The sequence below is a fragment of the Electrophorus electricus genome, chromosome 12 (assembly GCF_013358815.1).
Source record: "Electrophorus electricus isolate fEleEle1 chromosome 12, fEleEle1.pri, whole genome shotgun sequence".
NCBI classification, from domain to species: domain Eukaryota; kingdom Metazoa; phylum Chordata; class Actinopteri; order Gymnotiformes; family Gymnotidae; genus Electrophorus; species Electrophorus electricus.
In genome coordinates this window covers 11,343,615-11,366,249 of record NC_049546.1, presented here as the reverse complement: position 1 = coordinate 11,366,249, position 22,635 = coordinate 11,343,615, and the positions used below count along the sequence as shown (strand labels likewise).

General features: G+C 35.6%; 2 protein-coding genes and 1 long non-coding RNA gene across 3 annotated transcripts; 2 read left to right on the top strand and 1 right to left on the bottom strand.

Moving 5' to 3' along the window:
• Positions 1-3,288: 3,288 nt before the first annotated feature.
• Positions 3,289-4,500, top strand: LOC113590577. The gene is made up of 3 exons (XR_003412110.2): positions 3,289-3,507; positions 3,598-3,711; positions 4,416-4,500. It is a non-coding gene; the product is annotated as an uncharacterized LOC113590577 (long non-coding RNA).
• Positions 4,501-5,737: 1,237 nt separating this feature from the next.
• On the top strand, positions 5,738-9,001 carry tmem129 (transmembrane protein 129, E3 ubiquitin protein ligase). Its single transcript, XM_027030768.2, has 4 exons — positions 5,738-5,994; positions 7,715-8,189; positions 8,279-8,438; positions 8,537-9,001. Exons 1-4 carry the CDS (start codon positions 5,790-5,792, stop codon positions 8,780-8,782), a joined length of 1,086 nt encoding a protein of 361 aa, XP_026886569.1. The 5' UTR covers positions 5,738-5,789; the 3' UTR covers positions 8,783-9,001.
• A 4,363-nt stretch (positions 9,002-13,364) lies between these two features.
• Positions 13,365-20,431, bottom strand: atoh8 (atonal bHLH transcription factor 8). The gene is made up of 3 exons (XM_027030767.2): positions 19,555-20,431; positions 16,863-17,054; positions 13,365-14,669 (listed from the first exon to the last, which is right to left on the bottom strand). Exons 1-3 carry the CDS (start codon positions 20,203-20,205, stop codon positions 14,664-14,666), a joined length of 849 nt encoding a protein of 282 aa, XP_026886568.1. The 5' UTR covers positions 20,206-20,431; the 3' UTR covers positions 13,365-14,663.
• Positions 20,432-22,635: the final 2,204 nt, after the last annotated feature.

Genomic DNA, 22,635 nt, shown 5'->3' with positions numbered 1-22,635 from the left:
TGGCTCTGCAGTGCATGTATAATGGACTTTTCAGTGTAATTAACTGGCAACAGAATCTCATGCAAAATTACAATGACTGATTTCACTGTACTTCATATGAATTCAATTATAACAGATGCTGTGATCACTAACCTGCCTATAGCCATAACCTTAGCCATTTCTAGATTTTCCTACAACTGTGATATTGCAGTCATGTTGACTTGCTGAAAAAAAGGTACTAGTAGGAACCTTGTAAAATCCCTCAAAAATCTAAAACTAGGATGCATTTCATATTTGACTTATTTTGTTGGTCATATTTGCTTGGTTAAAATTACGATTTTTTGTTGGTTTGCTGAAATTTGTTTCCAACTTCTCTTTCACATGTAATAAAAAAATCAGTGTTTGAATTCCTCTGTAGGAGGTGTCCAAGAGGATTTGGTAGAGTCATATTTAGTATGTCAAGGTTTCCACTAGCACCATGACGTGTAGACAGAATATCCTGCCCATGTTTATTAAAATTATCATGTAGTCTTAAACACTGAAAAAAAATCTTTACTTAAGTACAAAGAGGTCAATTTTGTCCAAAATAAATACTTTCGTAAACTTTTATTATATTGATAACATGCACACTTTTGTTGAGTTTGTGAGTCTGTAAGTCCTTATCACCCTCAAATACAAATTGTCCTGCTGATACTGTAATGATGAAGGGCATCTCCACTGCTTAGTCATCACAGAGCAATGCCTCTGAAAACTATTTTCTACTTTGTAGAAGGGGCTTTCCCTGTCTTTCTTAGAAGGCAAAAAGTGACTTCACACTCTAGATAAGGATATATTTTATCCATTGCCAGCATGTGGTTAAACACACAAAGCAATCCCAACTAAGTAAGCAGTCTTTGTAATTGATTGTTTTACTTATACATATGGTAATGTATTTCTAGTAATGTTGTCTACTGCATTAGAACCAAACATTAATGACTTTACACTTCTGTAAGAAATATATTATAAATACAGATTACTGAGAATAAATATTTAACTGATGTTTGCTTGATATAGACTATAGGGTAACTTAAGATGCAACAGGATAACTTCACAAAATACTTTAAATATGTCATGTAACCATTCAGAGAGAAGAAATAACAGCAAGGTGTAGTACAAAAATGATTTGGTGGTTGCAGCAACTGAATGTCTCACCATTTAAGTTTCTGTTGGGCAAACTTGACCATTGTGTCAGGAAAAACTCACAGGTAAAAAGAAACACACAAAAATTAGTTCCAGAATATTTCTCAAACTTGTTTAGGCCGCAATGCCAGCAAAGTCTACTAAAAGATGCTTCAGGCACAAAACATTCCTGTTCTTACAAAGTAATAATTCTAACTCAACCCCAGTAAAACGGAGCTCCTGTTCATCCCAGGTACTTCCAATCCTTACCATGACCTCACAGTTTCCTTCGAGAATTCCCTGGTATCACCATCCGAAGCTGCCCGTAGCCTAGGCATAACTTTGGACAACTAGTTGTCATTCTCAACTCATGTTTCTAATCTAACCTGGTCTTGCAGATTTCTCCTTTGTAACATACGAAGGATTTGGCCCTTTCTCTTGCAGGAAGCTACCCAGGTGCAGGACAACTGACACTGCTCCCATATTAACTGACTAATTTAGTACTTATTGTAGGGTATTGTTTATGTTGTTTAACAAACTCTAGCACTTATTGTTTATTGCACTTATCATTGTTTAAGATAGACCTTATGTATTTTGTACTTCTAGGTATCAGCATTAATTCCTGTATTCTAGTTCATTGATACGTTGGACTCTACCATACTGTACTGTACTAAGATATTCTATGAGTAAAGGACAAAGCACTTTTGTAAGTCACTCTGAATAAGAGCATCTGTTAAATGCCATAAATGCAAATGTAAATGTAACTGTATTAACCAATAATCAGTAACCTGAAGAAAGATGTTAAGTGTTCTAATTGCCTTATTTTCACATTATCACCGTAAATAGCAGAATGAAAATCCCTGTAATCCATTCACTAATTAATTGGTTGGGCATGCTAGGGATCTAGATGTAGATATATACAGCTAAAAAGATACAAACACCAAGCCATCTGTATGAATGCATTCACATACATGTAAACACACATATACACACATTCTCTATCATAAAATAATCCAGGATTTTATTCAAACACTGCTGTTTTGAAAACCATGAATTTAACACATTTAAGTGTACAAGTTCATGCATCAAATCTTTAGCAAGTAATTTTAAGAGTAATTAGAGAATTTTTTAAGTAATATTTTCAGCTATGCACAAAGAAGAAGCTTTGTCCAGACTTTAACTCAAATATTTATGTTATTGCATATGCTCTGGAGCATTATTATAAGTAGTTCAATCAAGTTAAATCAGGTTGAACTGGAGTAAAGTTCAGGGAAAAAAATCCCCTTATTGTAAGAAAACCATCTTTAATCATCAAAATTCTGAACAAAAATATTCAAAAAGATGCCTGCCTATAGGACTTCTGGAAAAACAGTATCATAATGATGCAGCCAGACATAGTGGGTGAGTCAAGGTAGTGCAAGATTTAAAAGATAGTGGTTAACTTATTTGTGAATAATATGGCAAACGTTTTCCTTACCACTTGGGTAAAAGTGCTCATGTGGGTACAATATGACAAATAACTATAGCACTAAATGCAGCAAAAGGGATTTCCCTCTCCCATGGAATTTTTATTCAGGAGTTTTAAAAGGTGCATCTTTTCACACAAATGCACCATGAGCAGGATTCAAACGCATAGAGAGGACAATGAACACCGTTTCATATTTCATCATTCTGCTGTCACTGATTTGCTATCATCTTTTTGTAAGCTGTCGATTTGTTGCACAGACAGAGTTTGAAGTAGATTTTCGACCAGTTGAAGAATTATTACATCGTTCAGTTCAGGTAAGCTAATGTTACACATTTGCCATATGCTAGAAAGTATTAAAAATATTCAAATGAGTATGTAATATTTTAATGTTAACATTTGATACATCTGCTCTTAATTCATAGATCTGTCCAGAAAATTGCAAAAAAGAACTGGTACGTACTCTCTGTGTCTCTATTCAATTTCAGAAAAGAGGTTAATCTGGATTCAGTAACATTAACATGGAATTCAACAATTAAACAACAGAAACATTTTTTTTAATGGGAACGCATGAGTTGTCATGCATTGCGAATTTACTTCAAATGACTCTCATCTGATAATGTTTAGATTGTATCACTCATGCATTGCAGTAACTTCCTTCCGAACATATTCATTTGCAGAATTACTGAGTGCATTTAGTTGCTATTAGGGGAAATACTTGTACGCAGTTACATTTTGAAACCTGCAGTGAGACTGTTCTTAGATTATCTGTGGATCTTATAGACATAACAATCAATATTTAAAGTCTGTTTTTTAAAAAGACCAAGAAAAAAAGTTCATGAAGAATTATTCTTTCTTTATTGAAGACATCTGAATGCAGGTGCCTCTGGGAGCCCCAAAAAATGGTATGTGACCTTTTTTTCATATGCTTATACATTCTGATGATTACAAGTCATTTTAGACACTGTGCAACCAATGTTTATTTCCATTTTTAGGACAGCTGCGATGATTACCAGTGTATTGAATATGGACTGAAGGAGCTAAATGTTGTCTGCGACGAGAACAACCCAGTGACACACAACATATGTCGAGTGCTTAGGACACTGGAGGTAATAACAGCCATTTAGCTTGGAATAGCAGAATCACATAAAAACGAATTAAGTGCAATAACATATCTTGTAGTGAAGCAGGAAACATTTTAAAAACCTCTGAATAGTTTGTATACACTTGATTAAAGTAGCATTATAAACTTTTTAATTTTGTTTAGTTTATTGTATGCTAAATCCAAACTGTAATTCAAATTCAGCTGTTGATTTAGAATAAATATTCTAAGAATGCTTTATTCATGAACAAATTAAAATAAGTCCATTTCTAAATTGCATTAAGACCATGAAATAACCAAAAAATTACATGAATACTTTTCATTAAACTTAACAGTGAATATATAAATATTTGTATTACATTTATTAGACATGAATTTACACATTTAATGTGCTGGAAAGATTTTTAAAAAGGTCAAAGGTGGAAAATGTATGCTTCAAGATAACTTCAACAGGCCAGTGTTTTCAGTAGCTCTGGGATCTTCATCAAGTCAAAGTCATGTCTTGCAGGTGGCCAATTTCATATTTGATCTTTATGGCCACTGTCATAATATCATATGACTGTCATTATGTTTTTTAAAGCCAAATGTGTACTAAGGAAGATTGAGTTAAAATGGTTTGATCATGATTATTTTAGCCATTGTATCAGCATATACACACCTATGAAATGAGTGCACCTGCACTCTTAACCGATTTCTTCTGTTTTTCCCTAGGATATTGTGTACAACAAGAAAACACTGTGTGACCAGCCACTGGCTCTGAGACCATTTTTGGAGCACATCAAAAGAGAATACCAAAAATCCAATAGCTAATTAATATTATCTATTTATTATTTAATATTGTTGTGACTATTTATTATTATTTAGTATTAATGAATACATGAATAAATAAAGTAATAATATTGATTCTAGTCATTGTATATTTTTGCAGTACTTCAGAATGTTATTACTTGAATTACTTTCACACTAATGTACAATTGACAATGAACAGTAAATAACAGTAAAATTATGTGAAAACTGTATATGATGACAAAGTCAGCTGGGAAACTGTGACCACTTTTGTCCAAATAGTTTAGTAATTTATTCTAAATGTGTTTCCAAATTCAGAATTGCCCAGAATGCACATAATTTAGCAGAATACTGCACAATTATTGCACAATTTAGAGCCAGTGCATCACAGGCATAGAACATGTAGGAAAAAAAAGAGAAGCAGGTCTCCAACTGAAGTGTTTAATGAAAGTAATAAAATGAAACCAAACATAAAAGTGCGCTAACAAGAACAACAAAAAGTGAATGTAACATCAATATCCAACCTCGGTCATTTAAACCGAAAGGGCTTAAATAAGGAATGCGATATTAGGAAATAATTAATAATTATTAATAAATTAATAAATAATGAATGAGATATTAGGAAACAGGTGGTGTGGATACAGAGGCCAAAGCACGCACCACCTGAGTAAGCCATGGCAACAAACCAAAACAAAGAACATGTGCAACAAAAGAAATAAACGTAAACAAAAAGCCGCGTGCAATGCCACCACCATCAAATGATGGGGGGAGGCAGCATCACGGTACCCCTGCCAAATGCATGGCTCAAGCAACATAGAACAGTATTGAATTATCAATCCCCTATATTTGGCCACATCGGCGCTGCCTACAGTCAGCCCACAGTGAGCCACATTCCAGAATGCTTGGCCAGGTCCAGTGTAGGGTGACCTATGAAGGATCCAGGTGGGTTTTTGTGTAGGTCTTTGTGTGGGCCGCACTACCCACGGCTATTCCACAGCCGGCCTGGGTAAGGACTGCTCGATATGTAGGATAAGTGGATATATATAGACATTCAACAACTAGGCCTATTTTTCTTAAATATATAGTAAGCTATCAAAGGCAGGCAAACAAAGTGTAATTTCTGTAACTAGCTAAGTATAAACCCACTATATTTCTAAGTGGTGCACGACTGCAAACAACTATTCTCGTCGACGGGTGCGGCGCATTTTGATGCGCGCAAGTTTTATTTACATCACGTGACTCAACGCGGAAGAATAGCTAGGTTAGCTAGCTAGTGTTCGCGTAAGCTGCTGCCACGTTATGGATCGAATAGACACAACGTTTACTTTTGCTTATGTTGTATTTGTTATATGCGTTCTGTTCACACCTAATGAATTTCGTTCGGCGGGTTTGACGGTGCAGAATATTTTCTCAGAATGGCTCGGCAGCGAAGACATTGGCTTTATTCAATATCACATCAAGAGAACGACCCTAACTTTTTTACTACACTGCTCTTTACCACTTGGTAGGCCTCCGGGTTCTTTTAAGTAGCTAACCTAGGTTAACTAGCTAATTACTTTGAAATATTAAATATCTTTTTGTGGAGCTCTTGCGAATGTGTTACAGATATCTTAGGGTATGCTTTGCTAAATGTATCCTATATTCAAAAGGTTAACGTAGCTAATTACCTAGGATGTTTTCACCTAATAGAGACTGAAAGCTCCACGTATCTCGACAAAGAGCGTTAGTTAATGCAGCATTACGTGGTTAAGGAGCTGGACCTTAAGGACTGCGATTTGAATGTCCCTGTTATAATTTACACCAACAAACATGTATAAATATTACAAAAACAAAGTTGTTCGCTAGCACATTCTTGCAAGTATTGTCTTTTGCACATCTGATTAAATTCTTAGGCAGCCCAAGAAAGACTAATAAATTTCAGCATTTCGATACCAATAGTATTTTCATGCATTTTGTGGTTAAAATGCCTTTAGGAGCCTAAAACCGTTAAATTTAAAAGTAGCCTAGTATTACTGACGCCACTAAGGTCTGTGTCGGTTTCGTGACATGGACAAGAGAAGCTTGCGTATAAGTCAAGAAACAAACACAACGCATTCGGGTTGGAACGTTGATAACAAATGCATCTAAGAATCTGAATCAGAAAACATTTACTCATTTAATCAACTACAACGGATAGCATAATTCAGCACCGGATTTAGATTTAAGATCCAGATATGAATACCACTGTTATATAGGCTTATTATATGATTATGACCGTTATTACAATAATATGGCCATTAAATCCAAAGCACGCAATTCGTAGTCAGCTATTAGCAGGGTTTGTCTTAAATACTAGTTTTGCAGTTTTGTAATCCATGCCTTCTCGAGATTTTATTTATATATATATATATATATATATATATATATATATATATATATATATATATATATATATATATATATATATATATATAATTTGTAATTGCACCCTGCACAACATTGTCGAGAGCTTTGCAATTGTACAGCTTCTTCCTGAGTTTTAAAACTCTCATAGGGAGATTTATGTCATAAAAATTTCAAACATTTTCAAATGGAAAATTCTTAAAATGTATTATTCTGCAGGGCTGGTTAAGGTATTTGACTTGTAATCAGAAGGTTGCTGGTTCAAGCCCCACCACTGCCAAGTTGCCACTGTTGGGCCCCTGAGCAAGGCCCTTAACCCTCAATTGCTCAAGTTGTTCTCAGTCATAATTGTAAGTCACTTTGGATAAAAGTGTCAGCTAAATGCCATAAATGTATTATAAGGATATCTATAAATCCCATTAGTGCCAATGCTTCATGCATTTAAATTACATTTGTGTTTTATACAAATCAAACACATGATGCTTACCATACAGGTGGTAATGTTGTCGGAACATTGTTGTTAGTTCACTGTGCAGTATGGACGTTAACCTTAACCTGTGACTGAGGCCAGCTATCAGTTGATGGAGTTCCCACTTAATGCGGCTGGATCTTATGGATGTGCTTATCAGTAAACTGATTCATCACGTGGATTGTGTGGTTGTTAAAAAATTCTGAAAAATGTATATATATATATATATATATTTAAATAATGAAAAATTATGTGATTGATGAACTGAGGGGGATTTTTTTCTAGTAAAATGTTTGGGCAATTGCCAGTTATCAGCTGTTCAACATTCATATTTCACATGTGCATGTTTTAATCAGTATGTTTTTGTTTGCAGGCTACTACATAGGAATGTGTTTTGCGGAACCAGAAGAGAGTCTTATTTACATTCATCTAGCAAGTCCGGGGTGGCAGCTCTATTTTGTACTCTCAATGGCTTTTCAGCTTTTGGGTGCTGCCATTGCATTCTATTGGTCCACACGTGAATGGGCAAATCATCCAATATCTAAGACACTGAGCACATTTGCCTTACCACAGTCCAGCTGGAGGGCAGTTGCATCATCCATCAACACAGAATTTCGCCGGATTGAGAAATTTGCAACAGGTCCACCTGATGCCAGAGTAATTGTCACTGATACTTGGGTGATGAAGGTTACAACATACTGGCTGCATGTTGCTCAACAACAGGATACGCATTTGACTGTTATAGGCTCAAAACAACATGACCTGTCTCCTGACTCAAATACTCCAGTTCAGATTCTTACTATTTCTGTTGCTAGTATTAATCCCAGAATTAAATCTTTTAACATAAGGTACATTAATAAATAAAATTAATTTTTAGTGTTACTGTCCTGTATCTTCAACCTCTTGTTCTAACATTTTCTAATTCTGTTTCCTTCAGGTTGAATTCAACAGAGTATGGAGAATTATGTGAGAAATTGCATGCCCCAATCAGAAATGCTACTAATGTGGTTGTCCATTTGACTCTGAGTGAGCTGTTCCTGGAAACCTTTAAATCTCATGTTGAAATTAACCAAGTTTACAAATACAGAAGTGGACAGGTGAGACCATCATCCTCACATCCGCTCTAAAATCTATAGCAGAGTGTAGTGTGGCCTCCTAAAGTCACCAATAATTTCTGTCCCTCATCCTGTCTCAGGAACTAGAGCCTTGTATTGGATGTATGCAGACAATCGCCAACATAAAACTAATGCGCCTATGCCAAGATGATGGCGAGTGCCAGGAGTGCTACTGCCGCCCTATGTGGTGCATTGTTTGCATGGGGAAATGGTTTGCAAGCCGCCAAGATCAGACGCGCCCTGAGACTTGGCTGAGCAGCATGGTACCCTGCCCTACTTGTAGAGCTAAGTTCTGTATTTTAGATGTTTGCCTTGTTGATTCATAATATTGTTATTGCTGTTATTTTGACAGAGGTAATTGTATTGTAATATTTACAGATATTTATTGGCATTGTTTGTATTAATTTAGAAATAAAAGATACACGTCAAAATTAAGCTGTGTACTTTATTAGAAAACTCTTTTTAGCCCACGGAGTAAGCTGCCACAGTGCCTTGAAAACTGCTTCATGTCCTGAAATAGATTAAATGGTAAATATGAAAAATGATACTCATTGAAAGTGTTGTTTGTGAAGACATTTTAGTAAAATATCAACTACACAAATAACGTGTATGCAGATTTTTTTTTGTCTTACTGTTTTAGGCCATCTAATGAATATCATTTAGTGACCTTTTGCTAGTGCAGGCTGGATGTTTGGTTCAAACTCTGGAATTTTAAACCTTAAACACATATTCCAATCAGTTCAGTTCACATCCACTTTACCCAGCGCTTCAGATGCTATTTTCAGGCCAAAAGCCTGAAAGTTCCCAAGTCCAGAAAAAAAGGATATAAAAAAATCTTATTCCACTTGCTGTATCCATACTAAGAAAGTCAATGTTTAAATGAAATATTTATTGTGGTGTAAACTGTGTGATGGTAAATTGTGCATTGCAGACATTCGTATAAGGAATGGATACCTTATGTATGTGGCATCTATACATAGTGATTTATTAATTGGGTCCATCCTTAACAAGCCACTGTTGAAATGGGTCATCATTAAATCAGAATAATTCTTTACTTACCTATTTTCTCTAAATTGCATATCAGTGTGAATTGTAGCTGTTCATGAGGAATGGACAACTTGTATTAAATTAATGCTAGTGTCTATTACCATAATGACAAAGCACCTATTTACACTTTAGTGTTCATATTTTTGTACGAGTGACAAAAGGCACATTTCCAATTTATGTAAATTAAATAGAAAATTAAGTATTTCTCATTCTCATTCTTTCATCAACCTTTTTTTACAGTTCTCTGTCGTTATATAATGATTTGTAGACGAAAACTACCGCGATATTTCGCTACAGCTCAAGAGTATAAAAACCTGAGCCACTAGAGGTCGCTAAAATCAACTGCATACTATGGCTAGAATAACAACTTTTACAGCACTACCTGTTAATGCTAATGTTTTCTAGAAGATAACACTTCTCTAGGCCTGCAGATTAGTAAGACAGTAAGCTGGATAAATGTCAGTGAGTTTGCAAAGTTGGCATACCAAAATAAACGTACATGAAGACCTTGTATGAATTCAAATTGATAATATATGTTTCTGTCATGTAAAATTGCAAAAACCTAAGTTCCAGAAGTAATGAGGAAGACAGAAATTCCATGAATGAGACAAAACTAATAAAATGTGGTGTTGTCTTGAGAATCCTTCTTAAAATCTAGTGTCTACTATCTTACCATGGTGCAAAGTTTGTGCAGTTCCCACAACTACACATAGCATATTCACTCTGTCTACAGCACTGATACAAAACTACATATTATTATTATTATTATTATTATTATTATTATTAAGTCACCTTTATTACAAGCAGTACTAGTTTGAAAGTACTGTGAAATGTGCTGGGGTCCAAAATGTCATTGTCTGAGGAGTGGGTCAGCCCCGTCCTGGATAAACAGAATTAGAAAGCTGCTTAATTCACATGCAATATAATAATGTTATGAGGATTTACTAGAGATGATGAAAACTGCACCAGAGGTTTTGAAGGAGAGTGCTGAATTTAGAACATTCCACTATCTTGGAAAGAGGAAACATCCATAAACTGACTATGACACCCACCCAGGGCTTCAGGAAAGCAATGTTATTGACCTGGTTTGAGCTCTGCCCTCAAAATACAGTCATGCACATTATGGAAAAAACAACACTGCAACCTCTTTCTTGAGTAGGTAATCTGGGCAGTGGTAGTTCAGTGCTTAAGGTACTTGAGTACTTAATTGGAAAGTTGCTGGTTCAAGCCCTGTTGTTGTTGGGGCCCTAGGTAAAGCCCTTAATGCTCAAGTTGTACTCAGTCATAATTATATGTCACTTTGGATAAACGTGTCAGCTGTAAATGTAATCTTTTGTCATGTTCCCAGCTCTGGTTGAGCCTGAAGATCAAAGGGTATAGAGGAATCATTAGTACTCTTGTGTGGCAACCAGATTGACTGCAAGGCACCTCAACCATTTTACATGGCATTACATTAATTCAACTGTAGTTGGCTGCATCAGATGTGGTTGGTTCCACGAACATGAAGCACTTGCACTTGTTTTGTGTTGCACCATGGTCCTGGAGGAACATTGTTTTGTTTTTGCTGTGTGCTTGTATATTTTGAACCTTTGGAACCTTTTTGAACTTATGGACAAATTAGGTAATCCATTTGGTCAAGCACTAGCCTAGGACAAAGCAAAAGTGAGAATGTTTGACACTCCTACTGAACTGGTAAATCTCAGCAGTTTCATACTAATTCAGTAAGCTTGTTCATTCAGTTTTACACAGAATATCTTCTGTAACACATATTGTGTATTGGCTTTCCAATGACTGTTTAAACAAGATGTACAAGATGAAATTGAAGGCATGGGTTTTGGGGACTGTTTAGATCTGTTCATTTGAAACCAGATACAAATCTCATACCAATCAATCCAAAAGAGTTCCCACAAAGACTGAGTCACAGGGAGTGTCTTTTGATGGAAGATGAAAATGCTTCAAAATCTTAGTATTGTGGTTTCCTGTAACTGATTCTCAGTACCTGGTTCTCAGTATACATAAAGGTGGGATACGTGAGATGTGCCAACCTTTGTGTAGTAAGTGTAATGTAAAGACTCCAATATTCCCCTCTCAATCAACATTTGCATAGAGAAAAGAGTAACCCTAGCAATATATATACAGTTTTGGCCAAAAGTTTTGAGACTGACACAAATTTTGGTTTTCACAAGTTTACAGCCTTACAGATGTTTTTCTTGAAGAGAAGTGGCTTCTTTGCTACCCTTCTTGACACCAAGCCTTCCTCCAAAAGCCTTTGGCTCACTGTGCGTGCAAATACACTCACACAATTCTGTAGCTGCATCCTCTTTAGGAGACAGTCCTGGTGCTTACTTGACTTCCTTGGATGCCTTGAAGCCTTCTTTACTGAAATTGAACCTCTCACCTTGAAGTTCTTGTTGATTTGATAAATGGTTGAATTAAATCAGATGCTTTGTCTTCATTTACACTTTCTCCAGAGCTAACGAAAAGATCACTGAAATGATGTCCTGCTTAGTATCTTAGCTGTTCCCAGAACTGCACTCTTATGGAAGGAGATCTCAAGATGTTGTTCCTGAGATCTGCTGGATCTCTCAGTTTGCAGGTCACAACCCCATTTATTCAGAGCTTGTTCCTGTGCTGCCATAATTAGTGCATCCATTCTGTCTGAAGTACTTACTAAGTACTTCATCAATTGGGACCATCATTTTAGTGTACTCCTGGATCTTGGATGTTTCATCCTGGATAGTGGCTCTGACACCCAACAGTCCTTTGCTCCCCTCCTTCAGCTTAGTGTACAGTCTCAGGGTGCTGGATTTTGGATGAAGCCCCCATGCATTGTGAGCAGTTTCCTTGTCTTGATGTCAGTGACTTCTGTGTCAGTGAGACAGGGCATCTCCTTGGTGACTAATGGTATTGGCTTGAAGTTGGCCTCTAGGGTTGGCTTCCACAGCCCCAGTGAGTTATTGATGAAGGCTCTTAGAGTCTGGTTGATGTTATACAGCCTGAAGCATTGGGGCATTGAATCGTAGGCTTTCTTGCAATCCAGATCTTACAGTCTTGAGTGACTGTTTTATGCACCAGTAGCTGGTTCTTGGCTCCTGTGGTGTTCCTGCAAATGCCTCTCTGGGCTCTATTGAGCCACGTGCCTATTCATCTTAGCTGCAGTGATGCCTGACAGGAGCTTCCATGTTATGCAAAGGTAGGTTACCAGTAGTTGGATGGGACTGCCCCTTTCTTACGGTCCAGACTGTATGGTCTTCAGTTAGTGTGTGTGTGTGTGTGTGTGTGTGTGTGTGTGTGTGTGTGTGTGTTTGTGTGTGTGTGTGTGTGTTTGTGTGTGTATATATATAAAACTTCTGCTGTTTTTCCACCACTACTATGTCCGGTTGGTTATATATGCATGTATGCATGTTGTTTGTTTAGACAGAATGAGCCTACTACCATTTTTAACCATATTTAAAAAATTAAAAAAAAAACTTTGTTGTTAAAATATAGTTTGTTGCTGTAAAATGTATTTCTGTTTGTCATTAAAGCTAAGGCAAAATAACCACTTTCACTGCATAAGTGTATACGTGTATTTGTAGAAATCTTTACAATTCTTATTTTCACAAAAAAAAGTCATTACTTTTTTCATTGAAACATTGTTGGCAGAGCTTGCACAGGATGAAAAAGCCCACCTCCTTTGTGTATACTTTAATACAATATTAACATTATTGCTTAAAAAGAAGTATATTTTCCAGTCATATCAAGGCATAAAAACAGGGTTGTTTATGAATGCTACTATTTTTTTAAAGCCTGTCAAAAAGCAGGAGGAGGCTTTGGCAATAGGTCATTAGTGAGTCAGACTCAGTAATTTGACACAGTATATTTACTAAATAATGTTTATTCTCATTATTCCAACCCAAAATTAATGCTCATCCAAAGTATGTTTTGAAAACAAAGTGCTGTGATTAAAAAATGCTATAATATGTCCAGGAATACTTTAAAATTAATTCATTTTACTTTTACTTCATAATAATCTTTGCAGGTTCAGTTCATAGTGCTATTAGTGTATAAAATATTTTGACTTTACTTTCTCAATACATATGGACAATGATTTCATAATTGAAGCAAGGAGAGAGGGGTGATATTTAATAGCCTAATAAAGAAATATACATTTTTTGGAAACAATTCCAAATATTTATTGCACATTTATGATATTACATAAATGCTCAGAGCCTGGCAAAACAGTTAATAATACATCATTAGGTATTTCTGTAGTTTAATCATTTATGTTATGAATGTGTCATATGTGTGAATTTGTATAACCAAACTTATTGTATAACTGCTGATCCAACCTGTCCAAGTTTATAAACGTTACAAGTTTGAATTTGTCTTCAAAATGCAAGCTGATAAGTTTGGTAAAAAGTTTACCATCAAAGTCCTTTGAGAAAAAAAAAAAAACGTTACAGTACAAAGATTTATAACATCACAGTTTTAATCTTAAAGGACAGGATTTCTACTTTCAGCAACCTATGCCTTGTTATTTTTTGATGTTCTTCATGAATAATAATCCATTTTTTCAATGTTTCCAAAGGCTTTATCATTTAGGGTGGGGTTTTTTTGTGTATGTGTGTGTTTGTTTTAAAAACATTTAAAGGTATGTATATTTATTCTGTAAGCCATTTATTAGAAAGGTAAAAGTAAAAATAAAGGTGTTTTAAAGGCTCCACTCATTACTCTGCTGGAATCTGTTTAAACAAGCAGCGGTAAAGGTATGTCCCTCAGTCTGCAATGTGTAATTATAAGAAATGGAAACAAAATTGAAATTAAGATGTGGACTGTAACCTAGAATGCTTATCCTTTAAGTTTACACAGTTGCAGTGAAGACATAATATGTTCCCCTGTGCTGCATGTGTTGCTGTACTGCATGTACTCTATCTTAACAAGAGGCTGGAATATCTCATCAGTATTACCTGGAATATCTTGTTAATATTTTTGCTATAGCTTTGAAATATAATAAGTAATTGGCTTTAAAAGCAACTGTAGAAAATGCAAACACTATATTCACACAGAACTTTGAGTTGTATCTACATAAGACATGTAAGATACATAGAATCTCTCAGGATGTGTCAATGTGTAGAAGGCCTGGTTAATTTCTTCTTTCTCCAAAGCCGGATCTTCATTTTATTCCTATACAAACAGAAGCATTTGTGAGTCAATGTACTAAAATCCAGGTTCACATTTGGATTAAAGGCACTAAAATAGCATAGTTATAAATAAATAATCACATCTGTTATAATTGTTAGATTGGAAATATTTGCATGCTTGACAAGATGCATACATCAATTATATGACTATATTACATAGTCTCAAAAAATAATTTCACATAAAAATACATTGCTTTGTTAAAAATTAGTAAAAAAGCTAGAACAACAACATTCACATACGCTTCAGTTTAGAACAACTTAAACACATTCTGAATGTCTTTCATCAGTTTCCTCTGCCAAACATTTTTTTCCTCTTTAGAAACTTTCCCCTCAGACTCACTGGCTCTCCCTGACAAAGGGATTTCTTTCAGTCCTGACCCCTCCCCTCCCAGCAGCTCTCTGGAACAGCTGCTTCTTAGTGCTGTATCCAGAGAGAGTGATGATCAGTGGGTTTCTTTTTTCCCAAAGTGTTTTTTTAGAACAGATGGCTTAGGGAGAACTGGGGAGCCAGCCAAGACTGCACTGGGGAATGTGCCAATTCCTGCAGTGAGTGAGTTCTTCTGGTTCCAGCTCGCGTGCCTTTACCCTGCCCTCTGCCCTGAGTGGCGCCAGCAGGACTTCCCAGCTAGCGTTGCAAACATCTGGTGTCTGGGACTGCCGTAGAGAGGGGGAGGAGCACCCCACCAGTTTCCTTCTGAATGTGCCTAAGCAACGGAAGCACATTAGCTCACACATGGAGCAGAAAAGTCTAAACTAAAGAGAAGTCTAAACTAAAGTTATCCGCAATGAGAGCATACAAATATTCAAATGCATCTGTTTGTTTAAATACAGCAAAAATCTTTGTCCTAGTTCAAATTTATAATTTCCAGAATGTATTGCAAAAAAACAATTTATTTAAATATAGGATATACAAATGCATTTTAAAAATACTGTCAAATATTGTAGCGCTGAATAGAATAACTCAAACCTTTCCTACAGTTTTTACACATTCACATATATACCACTACTGCTGAGCACCACTAATGTACTCTGAAGTCAGCTGACTGACAGCACAGAGGTGCTGTACCCTGTGTATGCTGTGTCAGTCTTTATTGGCCTCTTTCACCAGTGGCCAGGTTTAGACCCAAAGTGTACGTGTTAGGAGAGTACATTCAATAGTCATTTATACTGTAAATGCCCTTATAAATAATGCTTATTCAAACACTATATAGCCAATAGTGTCCTGCTTATCTGTTTCAAAACCATAGAAGGTCCAACCTACATTAATTTAAAAATGATACACCTTATGTTATATGGGATTAATGTGGTGATGGATGTAAATAGTAGTGCAATATGTTAGCGGTGGTTTATTTTAGCATCTATAGCAACCAAGCATCAAGTGTCTCTCTCATCACTTTATAATTAAGGCACTTAAATGATTAAAATTGTCTTCTTCTTATCAGTAAAGGTGCTACATGAGAATGGGCCATATGTGTCCTAATACCTTGCTTGAAATAGCCACACTGAGGCATATGGTTAAGTTATATATCTCTTTTCCCGCATTCAAAGAGACAATGCGACAGAGGTGGAGAGAGAAAGGGAGAGAGAGAGAGAGAGAGAGAGAGAGAGAGAGAGAGAGAGAGAGAGAGAGAGAGAGAGAGAGAGAGAATGAAAAAATGACTTCTTGGAACATTACAACTGTTAGCTGCATCTCGAGGTCAGCTAACTACCAAAAGACACCATGCCAAGACAAGACTAAAAGTCTTTGGCCACATAACACCTGTGGCATGTTTAGTGTAAAAAAGGACTGGGGAAATAAGAACAAAACCCTTGAGCAACATGATGGTGGATGTAATGCTGTGCCTTTTCTATTTTAAAAGCCCTAGGAAACCATGCAATCCAGATCTCACTGTGTATGAGGACATTTTAGAGCATAATCAGACTGGCTCAAACTGGATCATTACTGGATTATCAAGCATAACAGTGATCCGTAGTATTTCTTCATGCCCCAGCAAAAATAAGAAATTGTAAACCACCTAAGTTTACATGGTTCCTTACAGGTTGGGGATTTCTAGAAAGATTAGTCACAAATGCTCTGCTCAGACACACCAGGATGAGATGTACATTAACTCAATCTTAGTAGCAGATATAAGCCCCTCCTAGAAGAAACTGAACATCCTCCCCCATGCCTGTTTACCTTTCTCTTCTTAGAACGGCCCTCAGCTTGCAGGGTTCTGGTGCACTGCTCCACACAATCCCTGAAGCTCATGTTGCTGTGGTCTGGTGTATAGTCCAGGTCTGCAAGTTGAGCCAGGGACAAGATATAGTTGCAAGCAATTCTTAATATAGCCAGCTTGGAGAGCTTCTGTCCATAGGAGTAGCAGGGCACCTGTAAAATCAGGATTAACCAGAAGGTGAAACCAGGTGGCAAGGCTGCAGCAGAAAATCAAGAAGATGTTTATGCACTACATTATGTGAAATTGTCCTAACTATATTCTGAAAGATCTGTGTAATAACTAATTCTAAAATATTTATAGCAGGTCATTGACTTTATCCTAATTATCTTTTTAAAATTAATTTACTATTAGCTGATTATGGTTGTTTTGCAAATTTTGTTCTTCCTTGTTTGTTATCCTGCTGTTGTGCCCTGGTTGTTTTTTTACTTTCATAACTTTATTTTATTAGGATGCCTATAAACTTGACTAGTTAGATTGGAGTATCCAATCCAGTTAGATTGGAGTATCCAATCCAAATCCAGTCCTGGATTTTGTAATCACTTTTAGTTAATTGAACAATTAAAGGAAGGGCAGAGTTATCCTCTTACGCCAAATGTCTATCAGGAAAGATACCGTTTAGTGTACAAATTCTGCTTTAGTTTTGCAATAAAGCTAAGAGGCTAGCAAATACGGGAGACATACATCCCCACCAATTAGCAATGCATAAACCACCTGATGATATAATCACACATTTGCCTCAATATGCTGTTAGGTAATATCAAATACTAGATTTGCAAATCTTAACAGATTTCCTTGATAAGTACTATGCAACATCAATTAAAATGTATTAATTAGTTATTTTCAGAAACACTAAACACATCTTATTACAGTGAAAAAGGAAAACAAATATATTTTCCACATTCAAAGCCTTTATTCAAGATCTTAAGAGTACCAACTAATTATGTGTGTTTTCCTCAGGGCAGTTAACTTTCTCTAGTGGGCTCAATCATAATAAAATAATAACTAAATAATTAACCTTATATATCTCTTATATATCTGAAATATTTACTTCTACATTAATTTCAACTGTCTTATTTAATTAACAAGTTTTATACAGAGTATAATCACTATTTTGCACTTGATAAAATAAAAATTCTCTCTTTTTTTTTTGCTTCTCCACCAAAGTGAATAATTTCAGTTTATCCAAGAATATTAATTTACTTTGCTGGGCATGTTAGAATAAAAGCAAATGTAAGCACAAAAACTAAATCAGTCCACTCACATTTAGCCCTAAAATTAATTTTAATCTCTACATAATCAATTTTAATCTCTACATAAACATATTGTTATTTTTGATCATCTGTGAAGAAATTAAGATCTTAATAAGATGCAACTTTCTGCTCAATAAAAAAGTACTACAGAAAGATTTATCCAAATTAACCTACAGATTAGAGATTATACATCAACGCTCAGCACAACACCTTGCTTCCCTAAAGACAACACACATGCAGTCTCCTCTCTGACATATTAACTGGGATATAACAGTAATCAGAATTCACACCAATATTGGCATTTTCTTAACTGAATTTATTTTTCAAATTGTATTGTATTTGATCATTTTATTACATTTAAGTTCATCTTGTTATGTAATGTTTCATCTAAAAAAATACATTAAAATCCAATCTGAGTGACCCAGTAGCCAACAATTAGCCTAAGCAAGAATGAAACTTGATTCCACCTCATATGTGCTTCACTGAATCAAATAACTGCAGTATAGTTCTTTAGAACTGATTGAACATCAAAGACAAATATGCCACAGGCTATGAAATACAAATTCACTGAGAAAGAAAGACTATATAAACCAAATTTAAAGCAACAACACTGTGAACTGACAGGAACCCTGTAAATAATGCAACAATATCCCAATGGCATATTAAAATTGCATATACAGCAAATCTTACTTTTTTTTTTTTACTAATTAATTATCAACACAGCCGAAGTGTTAAAGACACACGATTATTATTATTATTATTATTATTATTATTATTATTATTATTATTATTATTATTATTATGGGTTTTCAAATTTTTCAACACTAGTAGCCTACTCACAATTCTTTTTTTTTGTTGTTGTTGTTTTTTTTTTGATAGAGTTACAATTTCCATCACTTGGAATACAATGCCAAGGGTAAATGAGCTAGTGGATTGATAATATCAGAACTAAAGATGCACATTGTCATGTTGATTACAGTCTGAAATAGTAATGGTCAAATAGTCAATGTTAATCTAAGGTGTATTAGATGGGATGTACAAGGCACAGAACGGGCCATCTGATATTATGCTGTTCAGTTCCCTTTCTTATGCAATGCTTCAAAACACAGAGATTTCAAGATCCTTTACCAACCAAGATGAGATAAGTTCATCTCTTTCAGGAAAGGCTGTTCATGTAACCATTCTCTGGAATATAAGAATGTAACCATTCTTTGGAATATAAGATCATATTGACAAATTAGACTTCAGTCATATTTATGGCTGAAATAAACAGTTTCCTAAAAGGTGCCAGTGTCTTACTCTAAATATGACAGCTGTCTTACTTTGATATAACTAAAACGTAGTAGAGGGACATGATTATTACTACAATAGTTGGTATAGTAAGTAAATAAAGTTGGGATACCTGCTTTCGCAGTGCTTCAAAAGCTGCACTGATCGTATGCACGCGGGTCCTCTCTCTAGCGTTTGCCAGTAGTCTTCGTGTCTGCTGAATGGCTTTGATCTCTGTGACGACGCCAGACGGCTCTCCCAGGCGTTTCCTAGGCGAGTCTGTAGGGTCAGCACTGTTATTGATGTAAGACGCCCGAGAGGTTGAGGACAGAGACCTTTCAGAACGTTTGCATAACACAATACGCGATTGCGGGAGATAATCCGTTGGAAATGCTTGCTGATTATCAAAGACTATAGCCTGCGGGGATGTGTCATTTTTGTGTGTAACTGCTGTCTCTGAAATCGTCCGTGGCTGTGTTTCGGTTTTATTCCCAGTAACTGACGGCAGGCTATACATTTTCATATCAAGAGCAGTATTTAAAATGTCCGGTTTTCGTGTGTGCTCTCCATTCGATGTAGTTGGATCTAAACCTTGTAACCTTTTTTCGCAGTTATTTCCATAAACCTCATCCACAAGAAGTCCCATTGAGTCGACGATTTTTTTAGAATCAAACATGTCCTTATCATCACTGGTACGTTTAAAAAGACCTCGAACTTTTCGTTTAAACTTCTTGTTTCCCTCGGTTGGATTACACTGATCCATATTTACATGGGGGTTCTTCATTTCCGATGTCTACACTCTGCGTCTAACAACAAACCTCTTTTAAATGTTCAATAAGTGTTAGCCTATTAATTAATGTTCTGGAGGAGAAATCAATGATAAGTAGTAGAGCGCGCTGCTCTTCCCGTGGTTTCTGAGAACCTTCTGAAGTCAAGCAGGCATTGCCAGCATTTTTGTGTGCTCGATCGTTCATCTGCATTTTCTAGGCTGTCACATAGAAGCCCCTGTTGGTGAGATTGTCAGCGCGCCTGCAAGAGGAGTCCGCCCAAAATAAAATCAGGCTTCGTGGGATTCCTCGACGAATCCGTGATGTAGCTCATGGCAATGCTGAAAAACTTTGGAAGTATTTCAAACAAGAATACAAAGGAACAATATCCATGCCACCACTACAGTTGTTTCAGCGTAGTTACATGATAGTTATAGCTATGATAATTAGTAGGCTAGGTAGATTTTATAATCGGCATATAGGTTCAGTGAGCTAAAAATAATTATTTTACTTGAAGGTAAACAGCATACATTATAACTTCTAATTTACATAATCGTTACGCCTTATCTTTATATTCAAATTGTCTATTATAATGTTGTTCTGAAAATAAAAACAAAATAATATAATTGCATATTCTAACCAGCATTATAATCACAAACTAGTTTGTAAATTGTAAATATCAACTAGACAATGAAAAAATTACCATGTTTCAATATTCTATAAATATGATCTATATTATAACGTACGTAAATGAATATATTAATGTGTTTTTATCTTTTAAAAAACATTTAAAAGGAAAAAAATGTAAACCTAACGTTTTGTTTGCCAAAGGCCTTTATTTGTATCACTTCAGGTAACACATATAGGGAGTCAAACACCTATTGTGAATATGTCTGGGGTCCATTTCATTACTAATAAACTTCCCCAGAGGACTCAGAAATGTCACCTACGTCACAACTGGCTATTTGCAGGACAGGGAAAGAAGACATAGCAGATTTTTCAATAGATCACACTTGACCTGGTTAGCAAGCACAGTTGAAGTTGATTCTCTCAGGGATTTGCTATGAACTCAGTTTACTTCAAACTATATAGAAATCATATCAACCCTATTATGAAAAAACCCAGCAAATTAATGTTAAGATAAGTCAAATATAAGCATTTGATTAAAAAACATTAAACTTGCAGACTAACCTGCAGAGTACAGTAATGGAGTTTTGTTATGTCAGCTGTCATGTATAGACAGAATATTTGGATATGCAAAAAAAAAAACCAAAAAAAACAAGATGTCAGGGGTGGTACATGTTGCTGTCGCCTTCTTTTTAAAGCAATACTGACTGAACAACACTGGGGGCAGTATACACACAATAACAAAACATCGCCTACCAAAATAATCACAAATTTCAAGATAAAGGATTACAGGATTAAATAAAACTGTAAATTACAAGACTAATTTAATTTCCATGTAAATTATATATAACATGGAAATATACATCACATTTCTTAATGTGTATACTGTAAATGCAGAATAACATCATTTTATCATAAAATTATGATAAAAAATACCCCCAGTCTGGGGAAGAGGAGCAATTTCGAAACTGGGGTACACCATAATGCTGGCATTGATGACAAAGGTTGAAATAATATCCACAGAGAGAGTGGGTTATTGTCAATACCCTGTCTGCTTAACTGTGGTTACATCAGAGACTGTGGCAAAGTTGACTTTTACTGGATGACATTTTACTTCCTGTGTTCATTCAGAGAAAGAAAAATATTATTAATGACACCTGTTATTGATAACTAACAAGCCAGTACATATTTAACATATTTTTTTTAATTTAATGTGAATGCAAAAAAAACCAAAAAACACTAATAGTTGCACAATAATTATGTACACATAGATATTCTCCTAAGAAAGCCAAAACCTCACTTTTATTTTGTTATATATTCAGGTTTGAAGTTTATTAACATTTTTGATTGACCGAGAGCACTGTAGTTGTTCAATAATAAAATGAATCCTCAAAAATACAACCAGTGAGTTTGTGCGTGTGTTTGTGTATGTCTAGAACATAAAAAAGAACATGGGAAGAACATAAAATGGCAATAAAATTAAATTATTGAAAAGTAACACAAAAGAACACTCAGTTCCTGTCTGCATAGGTTTATAAATCATCTCTACCATAGCTGTATATGATTGATTGTGTTGCGACAAAGAAGAAACATTGCTTTGAATCAAACAATAAAAATGGGCATGCAATAGTGTATGACAAAAAAATACAACCAGAATAGGAAGAATCACGATGACAAGGCGGTGGGCCCCCCACCCCACAAAGACTATAAACAAGTGAAGCATGAGTTGTCTGCAGACACCGAAGGGTCAGCAGCATGTTTTGTGTCATTGATAATGTCTGTGACATTGAGAGAATAGTCAGGGATATAAAAACAGCAAG

Excerpts from the sequence above, each read along its gene's own strand:
- atoh8 (XM_027030767.2), bottom strand. The coding sequence starts at position 20,205 with ATGAAGAACCCCCATGTAAATATGGATCAGTGTAATCCAACCGAGGGA. Across the intron at positions 17,055-19,554 it reads TTGAAGCACTGCGAAAGCAG|GTGCCCTGCTACTCCTATGG; the intron begins GTATCCCAACTT and ends CTGATTTTACAG.
- tmem129 (XM_027030768.2), top strand. The coding sequence starts at position 5,790 with ATGGATCGAATAGACACAACGTTTACTTTTGCTTATGTTGTATTTGTT. Across the intron at positions 8,190-8,278 it reads ATTAAATCTTTTAACATAAG|GTTGAATTCAACAGAGTATG; the intron begins GTACATTAATAA and ends TGTTTCCTTCAG. Across the intron at positions 8,439-8,536 it reads ACAAATACAGAAGTGGACAG|GAACTAGAGCCTTGTATTGG; the intron begins GTGAGACCATCA and ends ATCCTGTCTCAG.